The sequence below is a fragment of the Pseudophryne corroboree genome, chromosome 1, assembly GCF_028390025.1.
Source record: "Pseudophryne corroboree isolate aPseCor3 chromosome 1, aPseCor3.hap2, whole genome shotgun sequence".
In the NCBI taxonomy this organism is placed as follows: domain Eukaryota; kingdom Metazoa; phylum Chordata; class Amphibia; order Anura; family Myobatrachidae; genus Pseudophryne; species Pseudophryne corroboree.
The window spans coordinates 1,113,922,620-1,113,945,987 of record NC_086444.1 but is presented as its reverse complement, the minus strand read 5'-3'; the positions used below and the strand labels follow the sequence as shown (position 1 = coordinate 1,113,945,987).

General features: G+C 40.3%; 1 protein-coding gene across 3 annotated transcripts in view; it reads right to left on the bottom strand.

Annotated features, from left to right (window-relative positions):
- Window positions 1-16,340: 16,340 nt before the first annotated feature.
- Window positions 16,341-23,368, bottom strand: part of NWD2 (NACHT and WD repeat domain containing 2) — a 375,307-nt gene continuing 368,279 nt past the window's right edge. For all 3 annotated transcript variants that reach the window (XM_063922359.1, XM_063922376.1, XM_063922367.1), the window contains one exon: window positions 16,341-22,069. In XM_063922359.1, coding sequence (XP_063778429.1) covers window positions 18,137-22,069 — 3,933 coding nt within the window. In that variant the 3' untranslated portion in view covers window positions 16,341-18,136. The remainder of the gene's footprint in view (window positions 22,070-23,368) is intronic.

The following is a 23,368-nucleotide window of genomic DNA, read 5'->3' as shown; positions in this document are numbered from 1 at the left end:
GGAGATGCAGTGCATTAAACCCTGCAACATATCTCCCAGGTGTGCCTGGTCAGGCACAAAGGGTGGAAGGTGAGAGTGCTGGGGAAGGAGGATTTAATACAAAGGAAGATACACATGATTGTATGGAATATTTGACCCAAAATTTTACCGCAAGGCCTGACATCAGTGACAACCCACTGGAAGATGCAGAACTCACGTTCTACACGGACGGTAGTTGTCACAGACAGTCAGACTCGGGAGACTTGTGTACTGGATACGCAGTCGTAGATGACCAAGACACCATAGAAGCGGAACCGCTAGGCCCACCTCACTCAGCCCAGGTTGCTGAACTGGTCGCCCTAACCAGAGCATGTGAATTGGCTAAGGGTAAGTCAGCCAATATCTACACCGATTCTAGATACGCATTCGGGGTAGTCCATGATTTCGGAGCCCTATGGCGCCTCAGAAATTTCATGACGGCAGCTGGTACACCGGTAGCGCATGCAGCTCACATAAAAAGGCTTCTAACAGCGATACAGGAACCCGACAGAGTGGCTGTTATCAAATGTAAAGCACACACATATAGCCAAGACCCGGTATCACTTGGTAACAGCCGAGCAGACGAAGCTGCTAAGTTAGCAGCTGCTACCCCCATACAGACAGACACCACACAACTGATGGTATTCAATACCATCAACACACAGAAGTTGTGTAAAATGCAAAATTTGTGTTCCACACAGGAAAAGGCAGTCTGGAAGGCAAAGGGATGTGGCCAAGAGTCCTCAGGACTCTGGACGGATGGACATGGTAAACCAGTGGCCCCCAGAGCATATCTTCCATGTCTGGCTGAAGCAGCTCACGGGCTGACTCATCTAGGCAAGGAGGGAATGTGCAAATTGGTAAGAGCCTATTGGTGCGCCCCAGGATTCTCCTCTCATGCGAGTAAAAGAGCAATGTCATGCCTTACCTGTCTGAGAAAGAATATTGGAAAGGCAATACCAACAGAACCATCCCATATCCCACCTGCCGGCGGCCCTTTCCAGGTAATACAAATTGACTTCATTCAATTACCCCCTTGTCGGAATTTGAAATATGTACTTGTTTGTATAGATGTTTTCTCGAATTGGGTCGAAGCATTTCCTGCAGCTACAAATACCGCTATGTTTACAGCTAAGAAAATTGTGCAGGAATTTGTATGTAGATATGGTATCCCTAGAATAATCGAAAGTGATAGGGGTACCCATTTTACAGGTGATGTCTTTCAAGGAATGTGTAAGTTGATGGGAATTGATAGCAAGCTGCACACTCCGTACCGTCCACAGGCGAGTGCGAAGGTCGAAAGAGTGAACAGCACTATTAAAAATAAATTGAGTAAAGTGATGGCAGAGACAGGATTGACATGGCCAGAAGCTTTACCCATTGTATTGTACAGTATCAGAACCACTCCCAGGTCCCCTCTTAATCTGTCCCCCTTTGAAATCTTGTTTGGTCGACAACCGCATGTCATGATTAACCCTCAGGATGATTTGAAATGTAACAATGAAGTAACTGTAAAGTACTTGATTAACATGAGTAAACAGTTAAGGAATCAAAATGATAATCTAAAGTTGGTGATTCCTGATCTACCTGATAGTAGTTGTCATGACATTGAACCTGGGGATTATGTAATGATACGAAATTTTCTACGCTCAGGTTGCCTTATTGACAGATGGGAAGGACCATACCAGGTCTTATTGACTAGCACGACAGCATTGAAGGTTGCTGAGAGAGAGACTTGGGTCCATTCATCCCACTGCAAGAAGGTTGCTGATCCAGAGAAGTCCCGTGATAAGGAACAGACGGTAGAGGTTGTATCACTGGAGTGTCTGTTCCAGGAGGACTGAGGCGGCACCTGAGCCTTGAAGACCGAGAGCTGTTGTCGACTCCCCACTCCCTTTTATTGTTTTTTCCACTTCCCATCCCCTCTCCCTCAAATGTATTTTTCCTCCTTCTCATTCTTCTTCGTCTCCTCCTCAAAGATGGACTTGCCCCAAGAGACTGTGATCCGGATTTTCCTGTTGACCATGATGTTGACCAGAGCAGTCTGTTCCGGCGAGAGTACCATGGAGGTCGATAGAGGTTCTGGAATGGGTTCTGATGATAAAGATGGAGGCGTAGTTTTCCAAGATCAACCTAACCAACAAGCAAAGGCGAGTATCAGAAAACGATCCGATAGCATTGACCATAGAAGAAATTGTGACGGATTGTTAGCTGAAGAAAACTGTATCTGTAGGCTCTGTAACAATGTCATTGAAGATGGGTGCATTAAGAAATGCCAATCCAGTTTTAATATCCATATGGACCGGCATCCATTGAGTGATTATCACTCCTTAGTGGGTAATGTATTAAACAAAACAGATTGTTGGGTATGCTCTCAAGTACCTCAGGGTCATAGCAAATCAGGGCTAGTACCATTTCCTTTAACGATAGGGGAGGTACTTGAGTTAAATGGTGGGAGACCGGTGGACCGGAGGTTTAATATCTCCAGCCCTCCTAGTTTGAAGCTCCACCAATACCACGTGGATAGGTCCCTATTATGTTTTAACATCTCCAATTCCAGAAAGCCGGGAAATTGGGAAGTATCATGGAGCGACCACACCATGACCTTTTCACACAGAGCAGATAGAATGCCTACAGATACAGAGCTTGTACGCCACATAGCCAATAGAGGAAAATCTTTCCGGTATAGATACACCCTAGGAAATAGGATTACTAGAGTTGGAGAAGTATCACCAGGATACTGTGCACATATCGTACAACCTGATACGTGCATTAAGCAGATGGAAGAATTAGGGCTAGGAGATTTCACCTGGAAGGTGTGTAATATGGTAATGTCTTTCTCCGTCCCATATGTTCTCCCCGATGATGCATATTTCATATGCGGGAGAAAGGCGTACAAGTGGCTTGCCCCAAACTCTGAAGGATTGTGTTATATTGGAAGAGTATTGCCTGAAGTAATGACTGTAACTCATGATAAAATGAAAGACATACACCGTGGTGCCCAAGCTCCTTATACTCACACTCATTACGAGCACCTCGTTAAAAGACAACTGTCAGAAAGGTTAGAGCATCCGGCCTCTGATCTGATCCATGAATCCACCGGGATTCAGGTTCTGGTGGCGTTAGATTTCACTCGCACCGCTCGAGGAGTGATGAATTATAGATACATTTCCGCACTCGCCAATTTGTTAGATAATATCACCGAAATGTATGATGACACGTTTAGATATACTGGAAGAGAACTTCAGGCTTATAAAACAGAACTGGTACAGCATAGAATGGTTCTTAATTACCTCACAGCAGTGACAGGCGGATATTGTGTTACATTAGCAACACAGTACGGCGTGAAGTGTTGCACTTATATCACGAATAGCACCGAGGATCCGGTAGAGGTCATAGACCAAAAGATGGACGACATTCTCCAATTAAAGTGGGAATTTCGTCGAAAACACAATCTCACTCTTGCTGCTGTAGGTAAAGAGCTGACTGGTTGGGTGTCATGGTTGAACCCGCGAAATTGGTTCTCTGGTTTGGGAGACTGGGCTCAAGGAGTCATAATGGATGTTGGGAAGTTTCTACTATGTATCTTAGGTGTCGTTATATCGATTGGATTGATATTTAGATGCGGGCAGGCTGTAATGAGGTGCAAACAAAGTACCAGAGTGATGAGTTTGAGGAGTGAGGAAACTGTAATTAACCTGGATTTGATTTACGACCCAACGATAGAAACAATGATGTGATGAAAATGCGATTTCTACGGTCCGTTTCTTTCACCTGTTTTTCTCCAAGATAACAAGACCCCCTTGGACGAGGAAGTTGATGAGACGCTATACAGACAACGGATAGACCAAAGAAGAAGTTTTGACCACTTGAGATATGGACACTTGATGAACTTTGCCTTGGATCCCCAGTTTCCCTAGAATTCTTAAAATTACGCTAGCCCAACATTTTTTTGTAAATCTAATGGCATTGACAAAGCTTATTGCTCACGCTTAATGAGCAAAACAGCGCAAAGAAGACGACTTTCAACTGATACCGAACAAAACTTCAACCGACAGATGTACATTAACCTGACATAGAATACCACCGCATTTACCGTAATTATGTCTTTTCTTCATTTCTACAACCCTCAGGTAATGACACACATAGTATAGGGAATACAGGCACAGATATCAGCAACCACATATTCCCCCATTCATGTATCATCAACTAAAATGTGCTCCCCATTTTGTTCAAAATCCGAAAAGAGCTCGGTAAAGTTTGACAGCCCATCCACAGACCTGTACCACGGGATAAGAAGGAATTCAAATGTATACTTCGCAATACCTCGAAGCTTGATTTACAACACGTACGGCACGATGATACATGACCCCCCAAACATGGACCCATACACACATGCTTCTGCTATCTCACTAGGTCATACCCTCTTCCCACCTACTCCTCTCTCCTCCCTTACCCAACCATGGAAATGAATTAACCCCTGACATATATTTTTCTCCTTTTGAAATGTTTTCAGGAAGTGGCAGTTATTATTGACTGCCAAAGGGTGGACTGTCAAAGTCAGAAAAATATCTCTATGCACACTACCATATTTGCACCGCACACAGGTCCGTGCTGCGCATGCGTACGCTCTCCCGTACGTGCGCATACTCACAGTCGCGGGCACCCGCAGGCGCATGGTATGCGTATTTACGGTAGAGTTTATGCGATCGTAGCGTGCGACTCAATCATTACATATTTTCACTAATAATGTATTTTGTAGATCATGGTCCCTTTGATAGATTCTGAAAGTTTGGTTAATATAGAATGTTCATGAACAGAGGAATCCCTCTTTGTTTGATACGAAGGGTCAGATAGGAGTAATACAGTGGTGTTTAGTATCCATCGGAAGAATATTTAATTAGAAATATTCCGGTGTTGGTTTGAAGCAGATCAATCGCTCGTGCGAATAGTTATGGACATAAGAAGTTTATGAACATTTACTTTATTTGCACTTTATTACCCATGCGGCGGGAAACCCAGTTTCCCTCCCACCTGAGCAGTTGGAAATAGTCACAGCCCACCTGTATGAATCAACCTATGACCTTTTGTTATAATGCGAAGCCGAATTCCTGTGTCCAATGAACAATGAGATTGTAGGGACCATTGAATTGTATTGTGTGTGGAGCATAAATAGCAGGCCGACCATATCCAACTTCACTCTCTTCAACGGTTCTCATTGCTGATAATCGGGAGCTGGATATCGAGGCGCATGCGATCGTTCCCCTTGTGCGTAAGTTTTCTCCGTAATCATATTGTCTTACTGTGAGCCATTTTTCTCTCTCTCCCTCTCTTCTCTTTCTCTCGTATTTTCCCTTGATTAGACTTGAATTGTATTGTATTGTATTTCCTGTGTAGTTATCTGGTTAGTTGGTTTATGTTATACTGTAGTGTATGCTTTGTACTGTGATTCTTTTTGCAAGTAATAGTCATAATACATATAATAGGTTTCGGACCCTAAGCCAGGTATCTGTGTATTCCTTATAGTGTTAAGTATTCTCTGAGCGTCGGTGACGCTCAAGCAGCTTTGTAGGTAATCAGGTTACACAAGGTTGCACTTACACTTTGTCTCTACACTAAGGTTTACTGTGTATTTTATTGTTAGAGGTATAGATATAAAGGTTTAACGTTGTTAGCGTCTGCATCGCTGGTGATCTCCTCGTGGTCCCGAGCGCCGCTACGCTATAGCGAATCATTACGATAGTCAACAGCCAATAACGTGTCTGCCTGTGATCTCTTGGCCGTGAGTGAACGTGACGCTTGAGCGTCTAGATCACGGCTAAGCGGTCGATACGCAACTAGCGTACCCTTACGGTACTTCTTACGTAGCTAGCGTACAGTGTTCTTAGACCTCATAAAGGGTTATATACACGATAAATATTTAGCTTTATCAGTGATGTGGGTTACCCCCCCCCCTTTGGTTATAAGACCTTGATACAACCCGTAATCTACAGTCACTACGTATTTTCCTTTAACTGATGCTGCAAAAGATTAATCCTTTTTGAAAAAAGAATCACAGCATTATTGGACTACTTATTAGTGGCCCTTTAGTGGATTTTTTATTAACATTATTGCATTTCTTTTAATTATGGTTCTCCACTCCATTTTATGTTTTTTTATGTGTGTTAAATACATTTTACAAAACCTAAGATTGCACCAAGGGAAAGTGTTTGTGCTATAGAGGGACATTGTATGTATGTAAATTTCTGTTTGTGGTAATTGAAGGTTTACCTAATCCCTGGGAAGCACTCGGTCAGTGTATTAGAGGAGCCAGGATGCGCCCAGAGAAAAACACGTGATGCGTGCGGCAGGGGAAGGGGTTGTAAGCTTTGTTAGCGGAGGCGGCGCAGTGTCTCATAATGCAGGGTGGCTGCAGGTTGTGTCATCATGTGGGAAACCCAGGGATGGAGGCAGTGTGTAAAGGAGACATTACCCTGACTGTATTGTCCTTGGTGGCCTTGTGCAGGGGGGGGGGGGGGGGGGGTTGGTGTAAAATAATGGGTATTATAAGGGATTGGGAACCTTCTAGGCTGCTACAATCAGTAAGGGCGGGGAAGCACTCATACATAATGCAGTCAACAATAATGGAATTGGGTATAATAATAAGTATTATAACGGACAATCCATCCCTTAAAATTCTTATTATTACACCCATTAGTGTAACTGCATTATATATCAGTTACCCCCCTACTGATTTTAGAAGGTCCCCATCCCTTGTAATATCCACTATTACACTCCTCAGTCAGTGACTGTATTAATCATATATCAGTGTTCCCCCCTACCCTCACTTTACCGATTGTATCAGTGCTTATTAGACCCATTAGATTGACAGCATTATATATACAGTAAATAGCCCCCCCCCTTCCCCACACACACACACACACACACACTGTTCATAACAGGCGCTACAATAAGTGAGGGGGGGAGTCTGATGTATGATCAATACAGTCACTGACTGAGGGATGTAGTAAGGGGCATTATAAAGGATATGGGAAACTGTTACAATCCATGAAGGTAGGAGGCAATGATGTATAATGTGGTCAATGAATGTAGGGGGACAATAATAGTATTTGAGACGATGGGGCTTGCTACAATCAGTAAGGCTGTGGCATTCATACAATGCAGTCATTGAGTGAGGGTGCAATAATGGGATATAGGGACCTTCTACGTTCAGCGAGGGGAACACTGATACAATACAGTAACTAAGTGGTGTAATAATGAAAATTAGATGGGAGGGGACATGGTGCAATTAGTGAAGGGGGGAATATAAGAATATAAGGAGGAATAATGTAAGGGGCATAAATCAGAACAAAAATATAGTGCTATGATTTGTTTGAGGTAGGGGGGCACAAATCAGTATTTTGCTTAGGGCTCCATAAGGTCTAAATCCGCCTCTGGCTCCATTGACAGATTTACTTAAAAAATTAGATTTTCCGTGAAATTTCACACTAAGCCTAACGCTAACCCTTATACTATTTTCAGCCTAACCCTAACCCTAATCTAACACTAACCCTAATTGCAGTATAACCCTAATCTAACACTAATCCAAATTGCAGTATAACCCTAATCTAACACTAACCCTAATTGCAGTATAACCCTAATCTAACAATAACCCTAATTGCAGTATAACCCTAATCTAACACTAATGCAAATTACAGCATAACCCTAATCTAACACTAACCCTAATTGCAGCATAACCCTAATCTAACACTAACCCTAATTGCAGCATAACCCTAATCTACCACTAACCCTAATTGCAGTATAACCCTTATCTAACACTAACCCTAATTGCAGACTAACCCTAATCTAACACTAACCCTAATTGCAGTATAACCCTAATCTAACACTAACCCTAATTGCAGTATAACCCTAATCTAACACTAACCCTAATTGCAGTATAACCCTAATCTAACACTAACCCTAATTGCAGTATAACCCTAATCCAGTGATGGCTAACCTTGACACTCCAGCTGTTGTTGAACTACATATCCCAGCATGCCCTGCTACAGTTTTGTTATTTGGCCATGCTAAAACTGATGCAGGGCATGCTGGGATGTGTAGTTCAACAACAGCTGGAGTGTCAAGGTTAGCCATCACTGCCCTAATCTAACACTAACCCTAATTGCAGACTAACCCTAATCTAACACTAACCCTAATTGCAGTATAACCCTAATCTAACACTAACCCTAATTGCAGTATAACCCTAATCTAACACTAACCCTAACCCTAATTGCAGTATAACCCTAATCTAACACTAACCCTAATTGCAGTATAACCCTAATCTAACCCTAACCCTAATTGCAGTATAACCCTAATCTAACACTAACCCTAATTGCAGTATAACCCTAATCTAACACTAACCCTAATTGCAGCATAACCCTAATCTAACACTAACTCAAATTGCAGTATAACCCTAATCTAACACTAACCCAAATTGCAGTATAACCCTAATCTAACACTAACCCTAATTGCAGTATAACCCTAATCTAACACTAACCCTAATTGCAGTATAACTCTAATCTAACACTAACCCTAATTGCAGTATAACACTAGTCTAACACTAACCCAAATTGCAGTATAACCCTAATCTAGCACTAACCCTAATTGCAGTATAACCCTAATCTAACACTAACCCAAATTGCAGTATAACCCTAATCTAACACTAACCCTAATTGCATCCTAACCCTAATCTAACCCTAACCCAAATTGCAGTATAACCCTAATCTAACACTAACCCTAATTGCAGACTAACCCTAATCTAACACTAACCCAAATTGCAGTATAACCCTAATCTAACACTAACACTAATTGCAGACTAACCCTAATCTAACACTAACCAAAATTGCAGCATAACCGTAATCTACCACTAACCCTAATTGCACCATAACCCTAATCTAACACTAACACTAATTGCATCATAACCCTAATCTAACACTAACCCTAATTGCAGTATAACCGTAATCTAACACTAACCCTAATTGCATCATAACCCTAATCTAACACTAACGCTAATTGCAGTATAACCCTAATCTAACACTAACCCTAATTGCAGCCTAACCCTATCTAACACTAACCCTAATTGCAGACTAACCCTAATCTAACACTAACCCAAATTGCAGCATAACCCAAATTTAACACTAACCCTTTTTGCAGCATAACCCTAATCTACCACTAACCCTAATTGCAGCATGACCCTAATCTACCACTAACCCTAATTGCAGTATAACCCTAATCTAACACTAACACTAATTGCATCATAACCCTAATCTAACACTAACCCTAATTGAAGACTAACCCTAATCTAACACTTACCCAAATTGCAGCATAACCCAAATCTAACACTAACCCTAATTGCATCGTAACCCTAATCTAACACTAACCCTAATTGCAGCCTAACCCTGTCTAACAATAACCCTAATTGCAGACTAACCCTAATCTAACACTAACCCAAATTGCAGCATAACCGTAATCTACCACTAACCCTAATTGCAGCATAACCCTAATCTACCACTAACCCTAATTGCAGCATAACCTAATCTAACATTAACCCTAATTGCAGACTAACCCTAATCTAACACTAACCCTAATTGCAGCATAACCCTAATCTAACACTAACCCTAATTGCAGTATAACCCCAACCCAAATCTAACACTTATGCTGGCCATACACTAGGTCGATATCGTGCACGAATACACGATATTGGCGCGTCATTCGTCCCATCGCATGCACATCGTGCATGTTTTGGGTGCGATACGATGCAATATGTGCTGCACATATGATCAATCGATCCGGGTACAATCTATCATACGCCGGGGAGCTGGCAGCGGAGGTCATGGGACAGCTCGCATTTAACGCAAGTCGTCCTAGTGTATAGCCAGCATAACCCTAATTGCAGAATAACCCCAATCGTAATCTAACACTAACCCTAATTGCAGCATAACACTAACCCTTATATAACACTAACTGCAGCCTAATACTAACCCTAATCTAACACTAATTGCAGCCTAACACTAACCCTAATCTAACACTAACCCTAATTACAGCCTAACACTAACCCTAATCTAACACTAACCCTAATTACAGCCTAACACTAACCCTAATCTAACACTAACCCTAACTGCAGCATAACACTAACCCTAATCTAACACTAACACTAACTGCAGCCTAACACTAAACCTAATCTAACACTAACCCTAATTACAGCCTAACACTAACCCTAATCTAACACTAACCCTAATTACAGCCTAACACTAACCCTAATCTAACACTAACCCTAACTGCAGCATAACACTAACCCTAATCTAACACTAACCCTAACTGCAGCCTAACACTAACCCTAATCTAAAACTAACCTTAATTGATGCCTTAACACTAACCCTAAAAATGTGTGTCGACATTTTGTCTGTCAGCAAACTGACTGCAAGCCCATGTAGGGGTGCTACCAGTTTAGTGAATGGGCTGCAGAGCCTTTTAACTCATGCGAAAATATGTCTATTTTTACATATACTTAGAGACATGTATTTCTTATTCTTTTTTAACCATACTGATACGCATGAATAGGTGCACAAATCCGTATTATTATAAACACTGCAATTTGCGAATATGACCCGTGTAATAACCCCCCGCACCATGTCTAATTAGTATCATGATTTATTTCTCAAATATCAGCGAGCAGTATTTGAGTAGGGAAAAAGAAAAAGTTGTTAATGATGATTTATTTCCCACCCATAGATTGCCCATACATGTCTGTAATAGGCAGGCCTTGTGCTGCATGGATTGTAAATCAATGGCATTATGTAACAACCTGAGACTCTCTGAGGAAATTCAGGCAAGCCTGTCTGTACTTTTAAAGCGGCAATCATTTTAAAGACAAAACCAACCTGGCAGACTCGTTGCCGTTTCCGCAGGGCATCCAGCCCGCAGGTTATTACATAAGCCCTGTGACTTTAACAGAGAAGTGACCATGAACTGTTACTTATGGTACAGACCACCAGACCGTTTCCTACAGCACTCTCAGTGAGCGATATGGACAGCTGACTATACAGTAGAAGCCTGGTCTTCCACATTGATAAGCAGAGATCCTGTGACATCACAATAGGCATGTCATCTAGATTACCTCCAGTGTAGAGATGCCCAGGCTTCTGCAAGTCAGATCAGTCTCAGAAAGCAACAGCCTGCCAACACCGATATATGCATTGTATCCTGCACCTACTGTGGGGCATAGCCAGGGCTTAAAGTGGTCCTGGAGAGGTGGTGGTACTCATCAACCCCCCCCCCCCCCCCCCCCCCGAGTGCTAATGTTTTTGGCACCCATGCAAACTATAAATAAGTGGCCTACTTCACATACTTTTTAAAGGGACATTGATCTCACAATGAAGCAGAGTGGTCGCACAATAGTAACCCCAATTCAAATTACACCACACAGTAGCATAATCTCATTCACATTACACCGCATTTAGGCCCTCATCCCGAGTTGATCGCTGGCTGCCATTTTTCGCAGCGCAGCGATCTGGTTACTACTCTGCATGCGTATGCACTGCAATGCGCATGCGCGTCGTACGGGTACAAACAGCATCGTTGCTGTACAATGCTTCTAGTGACGAATCCATTCGCACAGATGTTCGCAAGGAGATTGACAGAAAGAGGGTGTTTATAATGTGGGTATACTATAATGTGGCACAATATTAAGAATAGGGCAATAGGCATAATATGAACTGTAATGTGACATAATATGAACTGGGGACACTGTATGTCATAATATGAATTGAGGGTACTGTGGGGCATAATGTGATATAGCCCTACAATGTGATATAATGTGACCTGGGGCACTACTATGGGCTCATAATATAAACTAAGACAATACTATGGGGCATAACACTAACTAGGCCACTACTATGGTTCAGCAAATGGACTTAGGCATTATTACAGGACATGACATTAACGATTGCTGAGGAGAGGTGACTCTCTAGAAGCATTGGGACAGGGGCCCCTTCAAAATTTGCTATGGAGCCCACAAAGTTCTGGCTATGCCCCTGCATAAAGTATACATATTTGCTATTCCTTTACTCAGGAGGACTTATTTTTTTTTGTTAAACTAGGATTGCAGTAATTAGGTAATGTGTCTATTGAAACAGTTATGTAAAAAGTTATTTTTTTATACTAATTTTACTTATTTCTCTGCTTATATTGATTTAAGCTTTGATTTTTTTCCAATAGAAAGTTATGATGGCTTTAAATTCTATTCATAGTGAGATATACATGGTCTTATATCATTTGGATGGAATTAATCCATGGGCTCACTGTAACGTCTTACTTGTGGCAATTGCCCATTACTTTTCTCACTAATTTGTGTACACTTTGTGATACTATTACAATTTACATTCTTTTCTTATATTTAGAGAATTTACTTGTGCTCTAGATTGTGGTTTTCTTGGTCACTATACCACAGACGAGTTGGGTTCATGTGACCGGCGGTTGGGAGGCCGCCAGTCGTAATACTGATGGTGGGATCCCGGCTTTTGAAGCCCCTTTGCAGTCTCGCTGCACTCACCACAGGTTCTATTCCCACTCTATGAGTGTCGTGGACACCCACGAGTGGGATCTGTCCCTGTTGGTCGGCATGCTGACCATCAGGCTGTTCACCGTTCGGGAACAAGGAGTCTTTATAATGACCGCCAGTCACATAACCGCATCCACCACAGACTTCCCTTCCAACATCCAAATAATTTCCTTCTATTCATAACACTTTTTCTTTTTCCTTTGTCTTTTTGATAAAATAATATTTACAATCCCTTCTTTGTATGTGGATCAATAACGGTTTGTTTTGGAAAGAATATAGTAGATTGACTTTTATTTTATTCTGCCTCATTAAGCAAGGTATGTAATACAGTAAGTGTCTGCACAAAGCATACAATAAAATCCCTTTGCAAAGGTTAATCATTATAGTATACAGCGGCGGCACTATGACAACCAATGAACTGAACTATTTCATGGAATTGGTTCCTTGGTATTACTTAAGACTGCTGGCTATCTCTGTAATAAAGGCTCACTTCTACTAGAGTGGTAATGTCCCATCGTAGTTCTGCTGGGTACCGGATAATGCTCTCCTCGCGTCTTCTGTCCCTTACCAGCTACATTTCATACAAATGGATCATCAACGGTAGGAGAGGTGTTGGCAACACTATCTGTTTGGAGAAAGGGCCTCCTAGGCAGTAGCAGGAAGAGTGTCGCTGGGCCAATGCAGAGACCCGCAGAACAGGAAAAACTCTGGACTCCAGGTAACTAATATTCGCTATTAGTGTAAACAGTCTGAAAAACTTTCACCAAATTAGTCTGTCGCCTGGACTTAACCCCCTTCCCCAAAATCAAATTCAATTTTTATTGGGCATTCTGGAATATCTGGTTTAGTTACTAGTCACATTAATGCGTATGTGTTAATACCAAAATTTCTAATTTTATTTTCCAGATTTACACTATTGTTTTTAAATTGAGTGTATTAGTTAGGCTGAGTGTTGCAACCTGCTGGTGTAACTGTTGCTGCCGCTATGAGTGACTAGGGGGAACCAGACAAGTCATCTAAAGAGTGGCGATAGCAACCAGTTATATTCTGCATATCAATTTATAGAATGTTAGCTATATGCTGATTGGTTGTTATGGATAACATCTCCTCTTGTCTGCTTCTCTTATCTTTAAGTGGTTTGACACTGGTAAACTTATAAACATGAGATATATTTATCCCAGGTTCCTGGCCTATATGATTTTAACTCCCTAGAACATGTCTATTTCTGCAAAACAGACTTGGTTAGATTTTGAGATTTAGTAAAAGCTGGTTAAGGATTCCTGGGGTTATGGATGGAGAGAGAAGCCGGGCTCTATCCAGGACCAATTTTGGATCTTCAGCCTCACAGCAGTTTAATTGGTACCTGTACCTGTAAGAGGCTGATATAAGGTGTGTCCCAGCTTTACTCAGGATCTCACTAGCTGGGGAAACAGGCAGCAGGCTTGTGATGAGGCACTGTACTGTGAGCAGGCTTGCTATGAGACACTTTACTGCAGGCTTGTTATGAGACACTGACTGTGAGTACTGTGCATATGCCTATGTTTGTGGTAGGGGCATTAGGTCCTACAACTCTGAGAGATGTAATCTTTTTGTTAGTTAGATCCTAGATGGGCTAGGGTTTATTTTAATGTTTTATACTTTCTGTCCTGCACAATAAAACTAGCTACAGCTAGATAGCACAAAACCCCTGGACTGGTGTGCTGTTTCCTGGCTGCTGTGTGTTTGGAAGTGCCTATCTACTCCAGGATCTCCTCACAGTTGATAGTGGGAAAAAGAACAATACTAAATATATTTTAAACCAAACTTTTGTTTGTTCCTAAATGAAACCCAATTTTAATTTGTAATGCAGTTTAATTTGCACAACATGCTTTCATGTAGTTTTCTTTCAATATTGAAAAGACACATTGATTTTTCAATATAATTTGCTTTATTTTTACAAACAATGCATACACAAGACTGTATATTGTTTGAAGACCGCAGTAGAGTTTTTATTTAATAACTCTGTAACAAAAGGTAACTAAGTTAAACATTTATGAAAATATAAATCTCTCCTTGGGCAAACGCACCCAACAATACAAAGTTTACATAAAAACATTCATCTATCAATTGCAAACTAGATAGGAAAATCATTCAAGTCACTGAATATACTATGTTGGCTTTACACAGAGCACACATGTATCACTTTGTATGTTAGCTGGGCATTCTCCACCTAGTTACCTCATTCGAGCAGATACAGCATTTAATGCCCAAGCTTATTGTATGTAAGTCCTTTAGGAAGCTGGCAAAGGACATGCTGTTTCAGGATACAATATTACATTAAGGTAAATTACTTCCAAACATCTGATAACATACTGGATCGAATTCAAAACTAGATGTAGAAAAGTTTAGAGCAGTTATTAGCTGTACACACATTACATATTTCATGTAACACATCAAAGATACGTAAGAAACTCACTATATATTCAAAATATTATAGAACCTTTGGATACATTGTTTGATATGATATACTATTTTTGACAGTATGTAGGCATGTCAATCCCAGAGTATTCCATTGGTCACTTAATCTGTGTGTGACACAGAAAATAACATACATTTTAAGGCAAATGTCATAATCAAACCTTTACGCGTCCAGAAAAGTTCTATTTTAGGTATTTTCATTTGACATTTTAAGATCTGATCTTGTGTCTCAGTGCTGTTTGGAATGCCCTTTCTGTCTGATCGTGCAATCAATACATCAACCTTGGAAAGTAATACTTTACCTATACTCACTTTAGAGCAGTTTATGTAATAATTGTATGTAATGGTGTGGCTGGGGAGAAATGTCCATCTGTAGATATTTAGTTCATATGGCAGGAAAATGATGGCTAATATTTTAGAGACACACAAATAGATTATATAACTCACAAGGGGTACATTTACGAGACAGCTATGTTTCAAATTTCTGCATTTAAAACTGCAATAGCTACAACCAACCTATGGGTGGCTCCGCGCTCACCTACGCCCTTGCATCAGAGGTCACAGCGGCTTTGGAAACCCACAGCTAAGTAAATATACTTCAAAGACTCATTGACATGTCTTATATTTGTGATATGGGTTGTGTACGGATGGTGTAATGGTTAGCATTACTGCCTCACAGCACTGGGGTCATGGGTTCAATTCCCCCCATGGCCCTAACTGTGTGGAGTTTGTATATTCTCCCCGTACATGCGTGGGTTTCCTCCGGGTACTCCGGTTTCCTCCCACAATCCAAAAATATACTGGTAGGTTAATTGGTTCCCAACAAAATTAACCCTAGCGTAAATGTGTCTGTGTGTGTACATGTGGTAGGGAATATAGATTGTAAGCTCCACTGGGGCAGTGACTGATCTGAATGGGCAAATATTCTCTGTAATGCGCTGCGTAATATGTGTGCGCTATATAAATAACTGGTAATAATAATAATTAAGGTGGAAAAAATGAATTGTTCATTTTCAAGGCTTTCCCTAAGATATTATGAGCCTACAAATGAGTAATAAGACAAAACAAGCAGTTATTGGATTAGCTCTAACAATTTGCTAACCTTTATTTATTTTTCTGCTGTTGACTATAACTCACCTACTCAAAACGCACTCTTCTAAAAAAAAGGGTAAGGTTTATTAAACCTTGGAGAGAGATAAAGTGGAGAGAGACAAAGGGTGATATCCAATTAGCCGTGGTAATGACCCCCCCCCCCTTCCCCCCCCCACACACACTACCCTGGGGATAGTCACTTGTCCCAGATGCCGGCAGTTATCAGGGATTTTGTTTTCGCTGCCGGAGGCCCTATCAACCCAGTTTTCTCGTAAAAACACATCCTATGTAATTTCGTCCGAAAATAGAAAAAAAAAATTGTACTAAAAAAAGGAAAATAGTTGGATAGGTTGAAATTTTTGTTGTTGTTAATAATGTAAAGAAAATCACAAACAACCCCGCGCCCCCTGTTAAATGACAGTTAGAAGCTGATTGGTTAGATGGCACAATACAGGCATACAATCTTTTGCGATGAATTGTAAAGAGAGAGTGAGAACAATCATTTAAGTACATGTTTTTTAAATATTTACATGGTAGCCCCTTAATTTAATATCTATTTATAAAGTACCTTGTTAAGTCTATGCTTCTTTCCCCAAGTACCCCTTCTTTACATGTTTGTACCATCTCCTATTTTCTTTGTATAGATTTTATGGTAAATTAATACAATAAATTCTTCTTTGAGTTACATTTAAGAGCTGAATCTGTGGAACACTGGCTGGAAAGACTCTGCTGTGTGGTCAATTTCTATTTGCTAACCTCATCATTACATGTTATTAAGAAAGCATTCAAAAAATAAAAAATAAATAATTTACAAAAATAGTTTTTAATTTAAACATAGGCTCAGTCATGTCATGCAACACTGTCACACGGTATACTGTAGGCGTGCTCCAAAATGTTTTCTCTTGGAGAAGCTGTTCATATTATTACTTTATACTCTGTATTTGTAAACATTTATATTTTACTGTGTAGTATGAATTAGGTTTGCTGACATTTGCTGCTGCTTAAACCTGTCTACTCGATGTCTTTCTCCTTTACTATAGTAGAGCAAGACAGTTTGATAACAGCTTGACTTAATTTACCAAGGATAATGCTACACACATATTGCCTTTTACCAGTGATAATGTCATTAACCTGGAGTACATCCATTAGTAGTAACATTTTCTTACAACATCAAAAGTTACTGAAAACATTTAAAATGGTATCTACTAAAATATTGCTAATCAGTTTAAAATATAGCCCTCCATTTTGTTCTTAGGGTATAATAATTATATATATATATATATATATATATATATAAATAATCAAGCTCTGTTTTCCAGCATGTTTTTACATAAAAAACTTATGTACTGTACTATACTGTACTCAGTGGCGCAGAGGGGGGTACATTTTACTTGGGCCCGGGCTTATTGGAGTAGCCTGGGAGGGGGTGCAGGGTCCTGCTGTCTGTCCTGTTGCCCGCCGGTTCCCCTCCCCCCCACTGTAGACACAGCCGGCACTTCAGTGCGGGAAGAGAGGCGTGACATCACAATACGCTATGGTACAGCTGACAAAGGTAAACTGTAATTATAAAAACATCCTTATTTTACAGATGTTAAATTAATTCATAACTAACCAGATTGTTTCATCTGCAAGGGAATGGTTACTTGCAGATTTACTTTCATGTACTTTCTCATGGCAGCTTCCACTGTACATGGACAATCAATGACAAAATGTGTATATTTCATACCTTTACGTCTAAAACTTGACACGTCGATTACTATTTTGAATTTAGACTTGGTACTGTATTATACAGCATGTTCTAGATAACAGAGCTTTTCTGTATATATGCTAATATGTTTTCAACAGTTTTGCTAACACTCGTAATAACATGTAACAGTAAAAGATTTTTATCCAACAAGGAACACTGTTTTAAGATAACAATGATGTGTAAACATTTTTTTTAAACTATTTTTTCTTTGGGGGAGGAGGGTCTCAGTTGTTGGCGGAAAAGCTCTGCCCCCTGCAGTCAATGGCAGAACACATTTTCTCGTAGCAAAAGTTCTGCTTTTTGGTTGGTGTTGTCTCTGTTCCTTCACCAGAATCGGAAACTGTGATGGGGCTGTCTCTGGCAAACACTTCAGTGGATTCCCTCCACAAACAGTCAGGTGCCATTTTATATATGTAATTATTGCACTTGGGCCTGAAAATATGTGTCTTGTTATTGAAAATATGGCGGCTGTTGGAAGTGGCGATTTTTATTTTCAGTGTGGCATCAACTCGGTCCACTACAGTGTAAGTGCCAATGCTCCCATCATCAAATCCTACTACAATATTGAGGTGCCTTTGTGAGAGTGCAAGAAAACTGGGAGTCTTATATAATGAACAAGCACCAATACTTTTCCCGTCTGCAAGTCTCATGACAATTAAACTTGAGACGGAATTATCTTCATCATCTTCTCCGTTGCGGAAGCAGATGTAGACCAGATAACGTCCATCGCAAGACAAACTCTGCTTCCAAATAATGCCTACAGCATGAACCACTCGAAGCTTTCCGCTGTGCAGATCTAGAACATTGAACTTTTCATCTCCATGAGTTATAATCCCAAGCTTCCCATTGGGAGAGATTTCAAAATCATTAAGGTTTTTCAAAAAGTTACATGGGAGCTGGACCCTCCTACAAATAGCTTCTTCAGCAAGGCTCCAAATACTCACAGTTTCAGTGGATGTCATGAAAACAACAAACTCTGGACAGTCTGGAATCAATCTGAAGTTGACAATTGTTGAACCGTCTTCGCAACAGTATTTTTTTGTTATGCTTCCCGTCCATAGACTTACAGCTAAAAGTTTGTTCTTGGTCATGCCGATGACAAATGTGTTTGCAGTAGTTATAAGTGCATTCTTTAAGGCAGCTAAGATGTTACATACTTTATGGCCCGTTGCAAGCCTCCACACTCTGGATGCATTTTGCTCACACAAAGACACTATAAACTGATCATTATGTGTAATCAGCAACTGAGATATTCTTTGACCACTAATCCGAAGGAGATTTTCACCTGTGACCGTATGCCAAACATACTGGTTACATTTGTCATCTGAGGTGACCATCAGTTCTCCTGTGGTCGTGAGTACACAATATTCCACAATACCTTCATGCTTGAAGGCAGATTCAATAAAACCTGTGTTGAAGTTCCACTTTTGAACATATTCAGATCCATCAAGGGAGTAAATGTAATCTCCTCTCCCCGACAGCAATACCGTTTGGACAGCTCTTCCAGTCTTGTCAATGTTAGACATTGCTGTTAAGATGTCAATGTCCCAAATAGAAAGCACACCACTGATGGATAATGACAGGAGTAAGTTATGATGGCTGGATTTGACCAATTTCACTATGTTCCCTGAGATTTCTTGTAAACTTGCCATGCACTGACCGGTATCTCTTCTCCACACAAAAATAGATGAGGTATTTTCCATGGAAGCAATTATACAGTCACAATTCCTGGAAAGAACAGCTGATATAAATCGTTCATTATGTTTCGCCCTAAACTTTTCGGAAACCTTCCACATACGTGTATCAAGAAGTTCAATGCTCAATGCTTTACAGATGAGAATTGCACTTTGGTCTTCAGACAGTTCAGTGCTGATGACTTCACTGTCACCTTTGGTACAATCAAACTCTTCAGTTAGCTGGGGGTTGGTTATTTCCTCTATGTTCCAAACAGAGAGGCTCCCTTCATTGTCAATCATGACCACTTCTTGACTGGTATCAAGAACAACAATATATTTCACGAAACCCCCAGAAAATTCAGATGTTACAGTTGATATCTTCTCACCAGTGCCTAGGTGAAATATAGTGGTGGTATTGAGGTATTGTCCACAAAATGCATATAGTCCATCTGAAGAACATTGGATGCATGTTACTTCATACCAACAGTTGAAATTATAAAGTGGCCACCCATATAGTAAATCGATAACATTAACATTTTTGCTTGCTTCCAACCATGCCAATGCATGTGTATGTGACAGTGTAAAACCATTAATTAGATTAGGTCCACCTCCGACACCTTTGGAACCTTTAACCTCCACTTCAGATAAAAGGCAAGAGTTGAGGTTATCATAAATCAATAGGGTATTCTTGGCTGTGGACACAACAAGGTATTTTTCATCTGCTGTAAGCTTCATCCCCATTATTACAAACTGGGTAGTTGTGATCTGTCTTAGAAGTTGTCTTGACTCAACATCCCATGTACTGATGGTGCCATTCTCGAGTGCAGCAATGATCATATTTGGGCTGTATGTAGGAAGGACGTCTGTGACATGTAATGAGCTAGATGACAGAGAAAGTCTTTCAGGGGTGTAAGTCACATCCATGGAAGAATGCAGCGGGACAATAGAACAGTATTTAGGTCCATCTTTGTCACATTCTATAAGGAGGTTTCGGAATTTAGGCAAAGAACTCACAACTGGAAGAAGTATTTGTTGTAGTTCAGCAGAAAGAGACCCTGGATTTTTCAGAATTTTGTTTTTTATGCTTTGAAGGGTAGTTGCCAGAAACTTTAGTTCTTTTTCTTGCGAGTAATTATATGCCACTTCAATGTCACCTAGCGCCCTATCAAACTGTCCAATTTTAATCATCGTGTAGAGCCAACTAAAGTTCATTGTAATCCCAGACATCGTTTCATCTGTCATTCCACATCTTGTCAAATGGTGCAACAACTCTGTCATTTTTCTGTGATTAACAAAAAATATATCAGGTTGTAGAGGATTGCATTGAAATGCCCATGGCTGCTCCGGAGCTTGCCTGTCAAATTCTGTTTCATCGTTATAATGTTTTTCCACATCACTGATGCCTCTGTGTTCATTCTGAATGCAATTTTCAAAATATTGATGCTCACTGTAAAAGGGTTTTTTCCTTCCTCCTGACCACACTCCCAAGAAGTATTCTGCCATGTTAACATGCATTTCTTGTAAGTCATCATCATTGTTGAGATACAATTTTTGAGCAATGAGTTGAAGATGTCTGTTAGACCAAACTAAAAGGTTAACATTCCTTACATGCCTATCCACTAAATATCCGGCAAGATCCTCTTTAATTTGTGCAATAAACGTATACGGTATCCTTAACGGATTCAGTGGTTTCCCATTTGCTAATAACTCATTCATGACACTATTATCGAGAGCTAGGATGTCTTCTAGTTCCACCTCGCTTAGTCCTGTTTTGGCCATTGTAATGTAACCAAAGGCTCTTGAGACCAACCGTGGCCCACACTTGTTTTCTAGAGAGAAGAACAACTGCTCTATGTTCTCGTGGACAGTCATGGAAAGAGTTGATTCATCAACATCTTTATGAGATCTCCAGTTTCTGACCTCTCTGAATGTTAGGTTCACAAACATTGGCAAGGTACACCTGGAAAATGCTTCATTGACATAAATTTGTTGACCCGATGTTATTTTCCGTTTGACTCTCAATAGTTGGTGTTTTAGTATTTGGCTGCACATTTTTCTGTCTCGTGGAATAAGTTCTATGTAATTATCCTCATTGTGTATAAGGCACCTTAATTTTTGGAGGATTCCATGCTTGTTTGGCAGTGTTGAAAGAATAATACGAACTGTGCGTGGAAGATGAATAGGCAGCCACCATAGTTTTCTAGCATCGTCAGTGTCTGAAAGTTGCTCCAGGCTGTCTAATACAAGGACTAGGGGTTTATGAAAAGAAGACTCATTCACCAAGTTTAAAAACAGTTCCTGCAGGTCCAGGATTTTCTTAGGCATGCTCTGTAGTAAACATTTGTAATTCACTGCCAGTTGCTCACATAAACTTTGCAGAAGGCTGTTTAATTCAGAGCTCATTTCAGTGGATCCTAGAAATCTTACGATGACTACAGGGTCAGAATCTGGTCCCATTTCTTCCTGAAGCCACGAACAGGCCTGTACAAATATAAATGACAAATACAGATGAATTAGTTTTATATATTTCCATTTGTTAGGTTAGAATAATGATATCCCAAAGTTGTACATTACCAAGAGCAAGATTGTTTCTCTTTCTCTCATGACACCCTCCTCTCCCCCATCTCACTCTCTCCTGCCTTGACCAAGCTTTCTCACTTTACATCTCTACCCTCATCTCTGCTCTCGATCCCTGCTACTCTGAATGGTATTTTAGGAAATCCCACATTCATCCCAACTATTCAACTAATTCATGCTCGCTTCTTACAACTCTGCTCTGTCACACACTAAGCAATCTTACTTCAGATATCTTATCAATGCCTAATCCTCCAACCCACACCACCTCTTTACTACCTTAAACTCACTCCTCTGCCTCCCAATCCTCCATTGCCCTCCTATCTCTCTGCCCTTTACCCACTTTACCACCAAAATGGAAACCATCCACAGTGCTAGATCCTCTGACGGTCATTACCCCCAAGCTATGACACTGCTGCTGGTCTTTTATATTTTAGAGGGTGAAATAAGAATGCTGTTTTATTAAAGTATTCTTTTTTTTAACTAGTAAAGATATGTGCTTATCATCATCATCATCATCATCATCATCATCATCATCATCATCGTGTAACTTTATACCACGCTTTGAGACCTCTAGCTGATATGACATGTCAGAAGCAGTATTCTATTCATTGTATACCTCTCTTTCTTAGGAATTTACATTATTATTTTTTTTACACTTTCTCTGCCCCACACATTCTGCACTCTATATACTCTTGGAACCTAGAAGTAACACAGGTTACAAACCAAATGGATTTTAGAATAATTAGAATAAAATAGAATTGTATTTTTCTACACTTTTCAGCATCTTTTACGATACAATTTGAATATATATATATATATATATATATATTTATATATTTTAACATCTGTGGGTAACATCAGTTATAATCAGTGATTACAGGTAAATACACTTGGAGCGACGGGTGCATTCTAATCCGACTCAACCATCTTCAGTGCCGCAGTTGGTCATTATACTTAAGACGGAATGGCAAAACAGGTCACCTGCTGTTGTCCAGAAACTTGTGGACAGTTTGCCAAGTAAGGTGTCTGCAGTAATCGCTGCATGTGGTGGACCTACAAAGTACTGACGTCAATAAAATGTCTATTTGCAGTGTCCAATCACTTTTGTCTACATAGTGTACTATTTAATTTTTATTGGCACTGGGAAAACTTTTAAAAATAAGTTATAGTAATCAGTTTTCCCTGTTGACTTCACCCATTCAC